Genomic DNA, 13,003 nt, shown 5'->3' on the forward strand with positions numbered 1-13,003 from the left:
GTCTCTCCAAACATGAGGCGCCTAGAAGCTGTAGTCACTGACAAAGGCTTTTCTACAAAATATGAAACAAAGTTCGTTCAATATTTATTTCCTGTGTCATTTCACGTTATTTATTATGGCTCAACTCGTATACTTAATTGTTTTGATTTCTTGTTATGAATTCAATATTTGGCTTGATGACAACATCTGGTGCAAATGTTGTGTCAATAGCCCACTTAGACATACCCTTACTGATGAACTTGCTGATGTGTCAAATAATTTTCCCCGCTGTGTGTGGATATGCCTGATTTTAAATCCACTCGTATGTCAGTGAATGGTGATATATAAAATAAATGGTAAATATCGGAGCGATATAAATCGATCTACCCCTGACAGAGACAGTAGAGGCCTTGACACTACAATGGGAAATTACAGACATTTAATTTCACCATATGGTAAATCAAATAGTTTTATATAAACAATGCTATGATTTGTTGTTTTGTTTAACCTCCCTTGGTGGTGATTCCATAAATGTGACTTGTAGAGTCACACACAACTTCTGGAAATACATATTTGTATAAAATATTTGTATCTGAATAGGAATGTTAACATTGTTTGTGTTAAATGTATCGTAATGGAACAAACCTTTTCTGTTGGTAATGGTCAGTAGTAATGCAAAAAGTCATCTGGTCTGATCAACCTCATCATACCTTTTTCTTTGTGAGCACATTGTTGAAAGTTATTAGTTGTCAAACATTATTTTTTCATGTGTTTGGAGTCTTGGCTTGATTCTCAGTGGCTCTCAAAAACAGCGTCAGTGTAGGAAGATAAGACAAGTGCTTGTGTTCCTGGTTTTTCCATGTAGCGGCACATGTATAATGGGGGAGTTTTTATACACTTGACAGAAATAAGTCTTTTTATATCCAAAGTTCAGCAACACATACTTCACATGTTGCTGCAGCTGCCAGGACTCAGCCGAGCTGCGCTGTGGTGACCTCTGCTGGATTCAGACATGCGTTTTTCCCATGGGACATAATTAGAGGATTCTTGCAGAGGCTGCTTCATTCATCTCTCACATTTTTTGAATGTCTCTCTCTCTTCTCTAAGTTAGCACTGACAAATGTTCTGACAAAGCATGCAAACATGCTCCAGCTTTACTATATTTCCTAGTATTTGCTTCTTTTTATGCTCAAAAGTAGGCCAGAAGCTTTCTAGCATTGAAAATACTGAGGCAGGATTACATTTAGTTTGTATTTCTTTCTATTAGAAATATCTGCTTTTGTTCTTAATTTTGTTTTGTCTTTTTATAGCTTTTCATGTAGTTAACTTTGATCCTATTTTTCAAACTTCACAAGCTTTAGAGCCAGCAGGGTTTTTGCTGCTATAGCAATACCCTATACCTCAGTCAGGTATATTTTTCTAATAAGCATCCAATTTGAATAATGGGGATTTTTCATTCTCTAGACCCAGTGTCTTACTACAGTCCACTACATATAGCTGTTCTAAGGAACAGGCCAAACATGCTGAGGCTGCTTGTTGGACATGGAGCAGACATCGAAAAGAGGGACAGGGTGAGTATCTGTGTCCTGTTTCACCTTGATCCAGATTCTTTACATTTTATTTTGAATGCTCCATGTTTGTAGATTCATGAGAGTAGTCCCTTGGACCTTGCCAGTGAGGAGTCAGAGAGACTACCCTGTCTGCTCACTTTGTTGGACCTGGGAGCTGATGTGAATGCACAAGACAAAAATGGTAAGTCTGCATGAACTGATCAAACAATGAAAATAAAAATAAATGAGTACATCTCACTACATTTGTCAGATAACATTTAGTTTCCTTTCAAAATCAACATTTTTCTATGAGATACCATAGTACTAAATACTCCCACAAATGTGGGTCATTGATTGCAAACAAGATTTGTTCATTTTACACACAAAAAAGTGACTTTCCTAACAAATCAATTCAAGCCCATGTTGCATAAATGAGCACACCTCAATTATAGTCTTAGGAGAAAAGCAACAAAATTCAAATTAACAGGCATTACAGTTTTTTTCGATTGCTAAAACACGTTTTTCAAAACTGTACGTTTCTTTCAAAACTGCACACACAAAACCCCAAACATAACACACGCATTCCTAAACCGTGGCTTCCCTTTGCAACAAAACCCTGCCATCACATATCGTAACATGTCCCCAAAATGGAACACGTGTTTTCATTTGGTAAACACAGCCACATTTTCACATGACACACAAATACCAGTCATTGCTTAAACACAAGTAGGCTTTGGGTGAACACTACCAAGCATGGAAAGAACACTGAAGAGCAAAACTGAAAACACAATTGTCTAAATGGAACACAATGAATTACACACTGAATGTATGACAGTAACCACTTTTCTCTGAGACAAACATTAGACATCACACAAATTTTGAGACTAAACATTTTATTTTTAGTTAAACCCACCCCCTCTCTCCCATTCAAGCATAATCATGGGGCATCATGCCTCCTGTCTCTGTCTGGCCAGAGGGCCTCATCAACATCCTCCTGGTCCAAACAGAGCTGGAAGTACTGCCCCGAGTGCCTCATGAAGTCCTGACAGGCCTCAAAGGCCACATCTCTACAAGCCTCCTCCATGGCTTGAAGCAGTGGGACCTGGCTCTGTGGATTCCTTTCGTACACCTTCCACCTCCAGGCTGAGAAAAACTCAGTGGGATTGAGAAAGGGGAATAAGGTGGAAGGTATAAAATGGAAAACTGTGGGTGGTCCTGAAACCACTCATATACCTGGGTAGCCTTGTGGAAACTTACTTTTATGCTGCAGTCCCTGATTGCAAATTGCTCGCCAGACCCGAAAGTTTCGAGATTTGAATATTTGTGTGTTGTTGATTGAAGCTTTGAGAATTTATGTGAGAAGTGTGTGTAAACCTGAAAATTGTGTGCTGTGTTTTGACAGCAAGGTAATATGAAATTGACATCAGAGTGTAAAGGAGGAAAATCAGAGTTCTAAAATGATAAGGAAATCTTAAGTAGTGATAAATTGAGTCAAGCGATTGAGAACAGAAGTAGAGGTTGTGAAAATTGTGCCTCATTTTTGCTTTTTGAGTTTTAGCAATAAAAAAAAACTAAACCACAGGTGAGTCTAAGGATCCATTTAAGAGGTGTCCAGCAGACAGGTGACTATACAAGGGCATTACTTAACAAAAAAAGCCCTTTCCATTTCATGCTGTCAGCAATGGCTCCACATGGAAGAGAAATATCACAAAATCTGAGAAAGGAAATCATTTCTTTACATAAAAAATTTGAGGGCTGCAAGATCGGCAAAGCTTCACATATCAGTCAAAATACTGTAGCAAAAGTGATCCAAAAAATGGAAGTGCAACCATCTTACAGAGATGTCCAGGTCGTCCACAGTAGTTAACATCTCAACAGGAGTGTCTTTTGATGAGAAGGGTTGAAGAAATTAACAATGCAAGTTCACTGCAGTTAGCTAAAGCAGTAGAAAGCCAAACTGGAGTGACCGTTTCCCGTGACATCATATTGCGCACACTGCAGAGGAATGGCATGCATGGGTATCGTCCACGAAGGAAGCCTCTCCTAAAGCCCATGCACAAAAAGCACGCCTAGGATTTGCTAGGGCCCATGCTGAAAGAGAGGAAGACTACTGGGACTCTCGAGTGATGAGGCAAAGATCATTGTTCTATTTCATCTAGTCTTAGCCCTTAAGCGAGCTGCTATTGGAAGGGTGATCTCAGCATCAGCCAATCATGAAGAGCTTAAATGTACACCCACCACGTGGGCACCCCTTGTGGGTTATATAAGTGGAGCGACTCCACTGCTCGCCTCCATTTTCTCTTCACGCCAAGCTTAAGAGCTTCCTTTAAGAGCAATTATACAAGAAAAATCTACTCACCGACCATGTCCAGCGACGCCAGGACCTGCCCGGCCTGCCAGACGGGCTTCATCTCCAGCGGCGACCTGCACGCCAAGTGTGAGGTCTGTCTCGGGGCTCACCACGCTGGCCTGGCCTTGACCCCCAGGCCTCGTGCCCGTTTTGTACCGCTCTGCCCGTGGCTGAAAAGGTCCGCCGGGTCGAGTACTTCACCCCCTCCACCGACAAGGAAATTCCGGTGGCTGGCACGTACTCGCTGGACAAGGCGTTACGGTTCTTCAACGTCAGCCAGGAGCCCCGGCTGGCTCCTACCGATTGGACGGTGTCATCGACAGCGAGGAGTACGACGAAGCTGGCTGCCATAGCCCTTCTTCCCTCCTGTACAACACGGAGGTCGACCACGAGGCTGGCTGCCATAGCCCTTTTTCCCTCCTGTGCAACACGGAGGTCGAGAAGCCTCGTGAGGAGTACGACGAGGCTGGCTGCCGCAGCCATTATTCCCTCCTGTACAACATGGAGGTCGACCACGAGGCTGGCTGCCATAGCCCTTTTTCCCTCCAGTACAACACGGAGGTCGACGAGCCTCGTGAGGAGCACGACGAGGCTGGCTGCCATAGCCCTTTTTCCCTCCTGTACAACACGGAGGTCGACGAGCCTTGTGAGGAGTACGACGAGGCTGGCTGCCGCAGCCATTATTCCCTCCTGTACAACACAGAGGTCGACGAGCCTCGCTCAGCGGGTCCTTCTGCTCCAGTGGTTTCTTGCTCCTCCCTGCCAGCAGTTAGAGCGCTGCTCCAGGAGCTGCCTGCCATCATCTCCGCGGCTGCGACCCGCAGGGGGCTAGCCGTTCCAGAACCGGCTCCCCTGAGGCAGATGAATTGGCGGGAATTTTCGGGGCAACACAGACGCGCTGTCCAGACCCCGTCTGGCCGCGCTTCCCCGCTGCCATGAGCTGCTGGTCCGCCACCTTCTCCGAGCCTGCCAGGCTCGAGGCGCCAATTTCCACATATGCGCCCATTACCAAGGTCGAGGGCTTCTCCGACCAGGGCTGGCCATCCGTTCCTCCACTGGAGCCGGACTTGGCCTCGCTGTGTGGCGTCAAGAACCACCTCACTGGACCGCGAGCAGTTCCCGCTAAGCATGACCAGCTGCTGAGGCGGCTCGCCGATCGCGCACACCAGTGCGCCTTCCAGACCGGCGCTGCAGGAAATAACATCGCCTTCTCGCCTTTGGTGTTTCCAAAATGGTGGAGGAGCTTGACTCTCCTGTCGAGTCAAAAACCATCATTACTAAAACTGCTGATGCCATCCTCAATCTGTGCGCTGCTGTACTCACCGGTTCTGCTCGCATTGCTGCCTGGCAGACCCTTATCCAGTAGCCTTGTGGCTCACGGCCCTGCCCTCCATTCCTGAACACCTGCACAGAGAGATGCTGGAAGGCCACATCACCTCTGACGTTCTGTTTGGTCCCCATCTTACGAGCGTCATCTGGAGGGCTCAGCAGCTGAACTTTCAGCCATGGTGCGAGACCTGGTCCACTCTCGGTCAGCCTCGCACTCCGGCCGTTCCCCCAGAGGATGGGACGAACGGCGCGGAAACTCCATGCGCCCAGCTGCACGGCCCGCCCCACGGAGCCGGCTTCCCGCTGAGGCGGGACCAGGGAGTTGGCGGCCAACGGTTCCGAACGAGCCAGCAGACACATACTTGGCAGACACAGGAACCTCGCCGAAAACAACCACGAAAACGACTCGTTGGGGGGAATGTGTGTGCTTATGGCTGCAATGTTAACTCTGTGAATTATTTTGGTTTTGAAATAAAACCCAAAAAACGTCACATCGAGAGCAGAATCCTACAGTCCTCTGCAGAACCTTCTGCCGAATCCTCACACATGATGTTCCCCGCACCAAGCACTGCAGCACATCTTCATGTTCACACAGTCGGACTCGGTCATGTTACACGGTTAGCTGTAAGAGTGCGCTCCATTTGCGCACTGCCCCCAGCCTACGGCCGGGCCCGACTCATCCCGCTTCCCCCCACAACGTTGGGTGGGACGGGATGTCATGGCACTGTCGCGACCACGCGCAAAGCGCGCACATTGCGCGGCTCCATCCCTGGCACTTTGACGTCCCCGTGCACGGGCCCGGTTCCCACTCGTCCTTCATGGACTCCACGCTCTGCGGTGCAGATCAGCCTCTTCCAGCTGTTTCACACTCGCCCTTTCGAGCACAGCCCTCCATGGGTCGCTCCCAGTTCTCTGGTACGAGCGACGGCGGTAAGGGCGCGAAACCAATCCTCAGACGTTGCTCACGTGACCTCGAGCACACGTCCGCTGTCGGAACGCGCGCACGAATGCCTCCCTTTCGGCTACTCGCTAGCCCAGCGCACTTTCTCTAAATGTCTGGAGACCGCGCTGCAGCCACTGTGCACGGCGGAAACGAGGGTTTTATTTTACCGGGAAGATCTGCTCCGATGCGCCCGGTCCGAGGACGGGGCGTCAGTGCAAACCAGGAGGTTAACAGAGCATCTGTCAACCCTGGGGTTTTCTATAAACTGGGGGAAGAACTCCGTTCTTCCATCCCAGTCGATTATGTTTCTCGGGGTGGAGCTGAACGCCTCTCTAATGAGAGCACGTTCGTCGCCGGTGAGAGCGGCAGATCTCACCACGGTGATCTCCCGTGTGCAACTCCGCGAGATCGTGAGAGCCCTGTTAGTCATGAGACTTCTGGGCATGATGGCTGCAGCCCACTCGGTGGTGCTGCTGGGGTTGTTGCACTCGAGGCGCCTGCAAAGTTGGTTCATCTGCCTCCGGGTACACCCGATACGTCAGAAGAGACGTATGTTGAGGGTTCCCCCCTCAGTGGGCGGGGACCTCGCTCACTGGGGGAATCCCTGCATCCCCTCACACGGGATTCCCATCGGACGTCCTGCGTCACACGTATCTGTGTTTACGGATGCGTCACTGTCTGGGGTGGAGGGCACGTGCTTGTCCCATACGGCGGCAGATCGCTGGCCCTCCCACACGCATGAGCACATAAATGTGTTGGAGCTTATGACAGTGAGGAATGTGTTCGTGCACTTCGCTGCCCTTCTCGATGGCCGTCCTGTCGAAGTTCACACAGACAGCCAGGTGGCGGCAGTCTACATAAATCGCCAAGGGGGAGTTCGATTCCCCCCTCTATTGCGCATAGCCACAGATTTACTGTGTTGGGCACATGTCCACCTGCTGTGCCACCTACATTCCGGGGATCCTGAATGTAGCGGCAGACATCCTGTCGAGAGGGGGTCCCCGCGACTCCGACTGGCGTCTGCATCCCGCGTTGATATCTCAGATCTGGATAAGGTTCGGGGAACAGTGTGGTTCTGTTCACGGCTCGCGAAAACGCTCAGTGTCGCCTGCGGTTTTCCCTGAGTCTCCGGGACCAAACCTCGCTCGGAGCGGACGCCTTCTCACACCAGCCCGGGCTTCGAACTCTCCTTTATACATTTCCACCAGTCCCTCTGATTCCCAGTCTCCTGGACCGAGTTCGGTCAGAACAGCTCTCGGTAATTCTGGTGGCTCCCAGACGCCTGTCCGCGTCATGGCTTCCGGACCAACAAGCGCTACTGTCCGGCTCCCCGTGGAGACTCCCGCGAAGGGAGGACGCCCCTCCCCAGGCGGATGGGATAATCAGACATCCTACGGAAATAAGCCATCGGCTGTGGATCTGGCCGCTGAGCGGTTTCGATTAGGGGTTTCTGGGCTGCCGCATGATGTGGTCACCACTAGGGCCTGCACGACTTTATTTTTTTTAAAGTCGACAGTCAAGTAATGAAAGTCGAGTCGACCTCGACTAGTCGTTGATGACGTCATACGCCGGAAGCGGCGGCGGGGGGGGGGGGGGGGGGTTCGGTCGGTAGGTTCGCTGGAGTTTTTGACAATTAAAATTGCGCCCACATTTTCTAAGTTAACACATCTCTTTTAACAACGGTAGTTTCTGCATCCTACTTCAGTCCTCTCCCCCCTCCCCCTGCGCAGCAGCAGCAAACTCACTGATGCGCCTGCACCCTTTCCTGCTGCTCTAAACATTAAAATAATTATTTCATTTTCTGTTCCTCACTTCTGATTACCTTCAGTGGTGTCTGTTTGTTGCAACTACCAAGTACAAAAACAAACTTGTTTTTATTTGACTATTTTTCTGTCCTGCCTGTTTATTATCTTCCTGCATCTCCTCTCAATCCTAAAGAAAAACTGCTACCTGGGTTCATATATATTCACCTCATGAGTTACCTTTGAACTGCAGTTCTAAAAGATCTACCGACCGCAAAAACAGCGGAGTGCCGCTGCTCGCCGGCCGACTACAACGGGACTGTTTTTGCTGCGGAGTTCATGCCGGAGCGGAGCGGAGTGGAGATAGTGGAATCTTGGGGGTGCGTCACCGGAGGACAACAGGTGATGCACCTCGCTCCGCAGCAGCGAAATGCATCAGGCACAAATAACAGACAGAAAACATGAAAGGAAATGAGCTGACATGAACGATCGCGTGTTTAATTTGTTTTTGAGGTGGTGACACCTGATTTGGCGGTGCTCAGGACGCAATGTCTGGAGCGCACGTCAATGATCAGAGCTTTGCATGCACAAACTGGTTAAGATTAGGATGGGGGTGAGGGGAAGGTTAAATTGCAAGAGGGAAAAGGTCACAGTTTGGTTAAATGTCCGTTTTACCGCCGGTGTCAGTACCGCACAGCGCGTCGCCTCCGCCTCGATCCAGACGCGCAGGGGCTCATCACCTGCTGTCTTTTCCGAGGACTGCATCTTGTCGGTCATATCACGTGACAGCGACTAGTTGATGACAGGCATAAAAAGTCACTACAGAGCCGTGAAGTCGACTGGTCGACTATTTCGTACAACCCCTAGTCACCACGATTCAGAGTGCGTGGGCCTGCCCTCTACCGTTGCATCTTACGCTGCTAAATGGGCAGCTTTCCAGAACTGGGGCACAGAGCGGAATGTTCAAGCGCTCTCCTGCCAGCTGGCAGATGTCCTATCGTTTCTGCAGATACGGATGGACAGGGGGCTCGCATTCAGCACCATTAAAACATATGCTGCAGCTATCTCATCCTGTCACCAGGGTTTTGGTGATAGGTCTGTTTTCAATCATCCCCTCACAAAACGTTTTCTAAAAGGTGTCAGAAGGAACAGACCTGTGTCCCGTCCGCTAATTCCCCAGTGGGATCTAACGGTGGTTCTGCGTGGCTTATCTGAAGCCCCATTTGAGCCCTTGGACCAAGTTCCTGTCACTTACAACTGCCTTGCTGCTGGCATTGGCATCAGTCACGAGAGTGAGCAACCAAACCGCCCTCTCAGTGGCTCCCGCATGCCTCAGGATCCGGGCAGATGGCGGGTCTGCTGTTTTCTGCCCCAACCCAGCCTTTGTGCCCGAAAAACATTAATGCTTCCTTCAAATCCAGGTCAATTTCATTGGCTGGACTTTTTCCTCCTCCCCATAATTCTGAGGAGGAGGCGGCTTCCCCTCTTCTCTGCCCGGTGCGCGCGCTCGCACGATATGTGTCACGCACTTCAGGGATTCGCCGCTCACAAAGCCTGTTTGTGCACTACAGGGACTCTTCCCTTGGGCACGCGCTGTTGGCCCAGCGCCTTTGACTCTGGCTATGTGACGCCATTTCACTCGCTTACACATCATCGGGGCTGCATCCTCCTGAGACACTCAGGGCTCACTGAGCCAGAGGGATTTCCTCTTCTGTGGCGCCCCACAGTGGTGTGTCAATGGAAGTCATTTGTCATGCTGCTTCATGGGCTTCACCCTGTTCCTTTACTCGTTATTATTTACGAGATGTGTCTTCAGGATCCATCACTCGTTCAGTGCTTGGACCTCAGCAGGCTGAGTGAACGCATTATGGCACCTCATCAGCCCTGCTTGAATGAATTTCATCCTCTTGTGGATGATATTTTTTAGTGGTGGCCCCACTCTTCTCTCTGGCTGCCTCAGCCTTTTAAGCCCTGGGCTGAGGCTGAGCTACCCCCACTAAAAGGAGACATGTTGGGTGTGTCCATTGGTTGAGCTAACCAGTGTGGCGTAAACCCATCCAGCTGCGCATTATTCCAATAGCAGCTCGCTTAAGGGCTAAGACTAGACGAAATAGAACGTTGGTTACGTATTGTGTGGTTCTTTTTCCTTATCAAAAACAAGAGAGAGACAGTTTATCCAATCTCAGCGTGGGGCTTTATTTGTACAATTCAGCAATACATCACCAACACTTCATGGGGACAGCCTTCAGCCTCGAACTAAATGCCTCGGCTGGAAACCTGCTGCAAAGCCCTCTCTCCTACACCACGCAGCATCGGTTATACTCTTCTGGCCCCCACCCTCATGATTTCGGGAAATGATGGGATGGCTGTTTTATTACCCAATATGGTCAAAGTAAGCCAATACTTACTGGAAGTTACATAAGCTGGACTGAACAACATGTTGTTGAGCACGTACGCAGCAGCTGGACAATCAAGATGTTAAAAGTGCACGTACACAGGATGCTGGGCTGATCAACATCTTGTCAAAATGCACGTACACAGAACACTGCTTTTTTGGCTCCTACAGATCCCCCCCATGGGGGTGTCCACCCCCATAAACAAGCTGGCTACATAACAAATAACATAACACATAAATGAATGTTAACATAGACCAGTAAATGGGTGTTAAATGACAAAATGACTAATATACTGCAGTCTTCAGCCAAACTATATAGATATAAATGTAATGACGAAGTAACTGCAAAGTAAGTATCAGCTGCAAGACACAACATTGAATGTGTCGTCTTTAACCACCCCAGCAATACATCAAAAATGCATGCGCACACTGTAAGAGGGCGAAAAACCTGTCCGCTGTTCTTAACAGGAAAATTCCCCCTTGACCTCCTGCCCCAACAGGACGATCACGTAACGCACAGAGTGAGCATACAAGTCTAGCCTAAGTATATGGCAGACATTAGGTAACATTGAATTAACAAAAGAACACACATAAGAGAAAATGAAGTGATGATACCTTCCAACAGAGAATAAAAAAAAATCATGAGTACGATCGTGCATTAATTACCCTTAGCAATATTGCAACCAGTAACTGTACGTGAATATGCAATCAAAAATACAAACTCATATGAAATAAATGATTGACGTGGATACGAATGAACAACTAGGAGATGTTGATGTGACTAAACCTATAAAAAGTTAAACACAACAGTAAATGTAATGAATATACGAACATACTAGATGTAACAACACAACTGCTCAACCGAAATAGAGAACGGAGTCAGAGTCTCAGTTGCAGAGCTGGAAAAAAAGAAGAAACGGAGTGAAGAAAACACAAGAGTCAAGTTCAGTTTCATTGATGACTGCTGCAGGGGTCTTGTCGCTGGAAGAGGACTTCGAGGCCGATTCCTTAGTCGAGTGCATGTAACCACAACAACAACATCTCTGATGAGACGCAAAGCTTACTCCACCGCCATCTCATCAGCCGTCCCGTTCTTCAGGCACATTGGGTGTCGTGCTGAGTCCATTGCGGCCATTTCCATTTGCACGTATTGAGACGACGCAGCAAGGTTCATTTGGGCAGCCAGAGTTCGCTCCCACAGTCTCCTCACAACAGGTAGGATGCAACATGCCAATAGAGAAATCAGAATTAGTACTACTATTGCACTAATTCCTGCTTTTACCAAAATAGCTCCCCACTGACCCAATTTGAGGGCTAAGGAGTCTAAGGACCAGCTTTCCCTGCCTGCATTCTCCCTCAGCTCTATCTTTAAATCTTTCAATTTCCTCATTCCTTCAGTAAATGCACCATCAGGGGCCGTATTACTTGGAATGTAGGTGCAACATTCTTGCCCACTGGAGTTCAGAAACTTACAGAGCCCACCTTTCTCGGCCAGCAACCAGTCCAAAGCCTGGTCATGCTGCAAAGTCATCTTGACTGTGGCATGAAGTTGTTCACCCAAGAGGCCAAGGTTATTTACTGTGTAATTTAAGATTCTTTGCTGATTAAAATAAACATAGTTGATCCATTTCACATTCTTATTTATTGTTATCCAAGGAAGAATTGACTCTAAACCAGCTACTACCTCATCTCTTGCTTGAAATTCTATGGGAATTCCTGTTGGCAGTCCTATGGCGTTTAAATGCACTTTATGATCAAACACATCATACCTCTTTGTTCTACGTCTATTGGTAGTCTCCAACTGAAGTAATTCACTCACACCTTCATGTAAGATAGTCACTGGAACTTTCATACGTACTAGCGTACACAACCCAACCCAAAAACTTGGCAAAACATTCATTAAAACATCACCACCACACATCCAGTAGCTGTCGGCCACTGGAATGTCTTGCTCACCTATGAGATCCAGAGTGGGGATCGTCATCGATATGTTTTCACAGTCCTGACTAAGAGTTACAGGGTTTTCATACCAAACAGGGGTATCAATGAGAAGTGGCGTCATATTTGCATGCGGGAACCAGGATAATACCCAAGTGACGTTACAGTTGACAGATGTATTACCTACGTCCACTCCTCCATTGTCAGCGAAACCTCCACTTGCAAAACATTCATAATCAGCACTATAATCAATTTTGTAGTCCGTTGGAGGACCATTTTGGTCTGTTTGGATCGCAAATTCAGCACATTCCTCTAAGATGTTATATTCTGCATATTTTTTAACATATTTGTGCTTATCTCGTGTACCATGGAGCAATCTGCAGTGGAATCCGCACAATGGCAACTTAAGAATAGGTGGAATCTTTTTATTTATCTCTATTTCCTTTCTAGTCTTACAAGTGCGTCGTTGTGTAATGGCACATTCACTAGAAGTATATTTTTCTGGAACAACCTCAGGTAACATTCCGGGTGCTTGAGCGCACACTATGCAGTCATTAGGAGTCATTTCTCTCGTCGTATACAAAGCCCATTTATACCAACTATTTTGCATGGCGGCATCCCAAAGCCTATCCTCTATCGGCAATGGTCTGCCCGCTCTAGGGGAGATAGGTCCTGTGTTACTCCCGGGCCTAGGTCTAATCGGCCCAAATAGTGGCTTAGGCACAGCTTTGCGATTGGTCACTTCTTGTTCATTTTGGTCTTGCTGAGTAAGATTAC

At 48.1% G+C, this 13,003-nt stretch overlaps 1 protein-coding gene across 2 annotated transcripts in view; it reads left to right on the forward strand.

The window, feature by feature from the left end:
• asb6 (ankyrin repeat and SOCS box containing 6) overlaps nucleotides 1-13,003 on the forward strand; it is a 34,821-nt gene that overhangs the window by 3,491 nt on the left and 18,327 nt on the right. For both annotated transcript variants that reach the window (XM_054731362.2, XM_054731361.2), the window contains exons 4-5: nucleotides 1,444-1,550; nucleotides 1,623-1,731. In XM_054731362.2, the coding sequence (XP_054587337.2) occupies nucleotides 1,444-1,550; nucleotides 1,623-1,731 (216 nt within the window). The remainder of the gene's footprint in view (nucleotides 1-1,443; nucleotides 1,551-1,622; nucleotides 1,732-13,003) is intronic.

The sequence above is a fragment of the Nothobranchius furzeri genome, chromosome 17 (assembly GCF_043380555.1).
Source record: "Nothobranchius furzeri strain GRZ-AD chromosome 17, NfurGRZ-RIMD1, whole genome shotgun sequence".
NCBI lineage: Eukaryota > Metazoa > Chordata > Actinopteri > Cyprinodontiformes > Nothobranchiidae > Nothobranchius > Nothobranchius furzeri.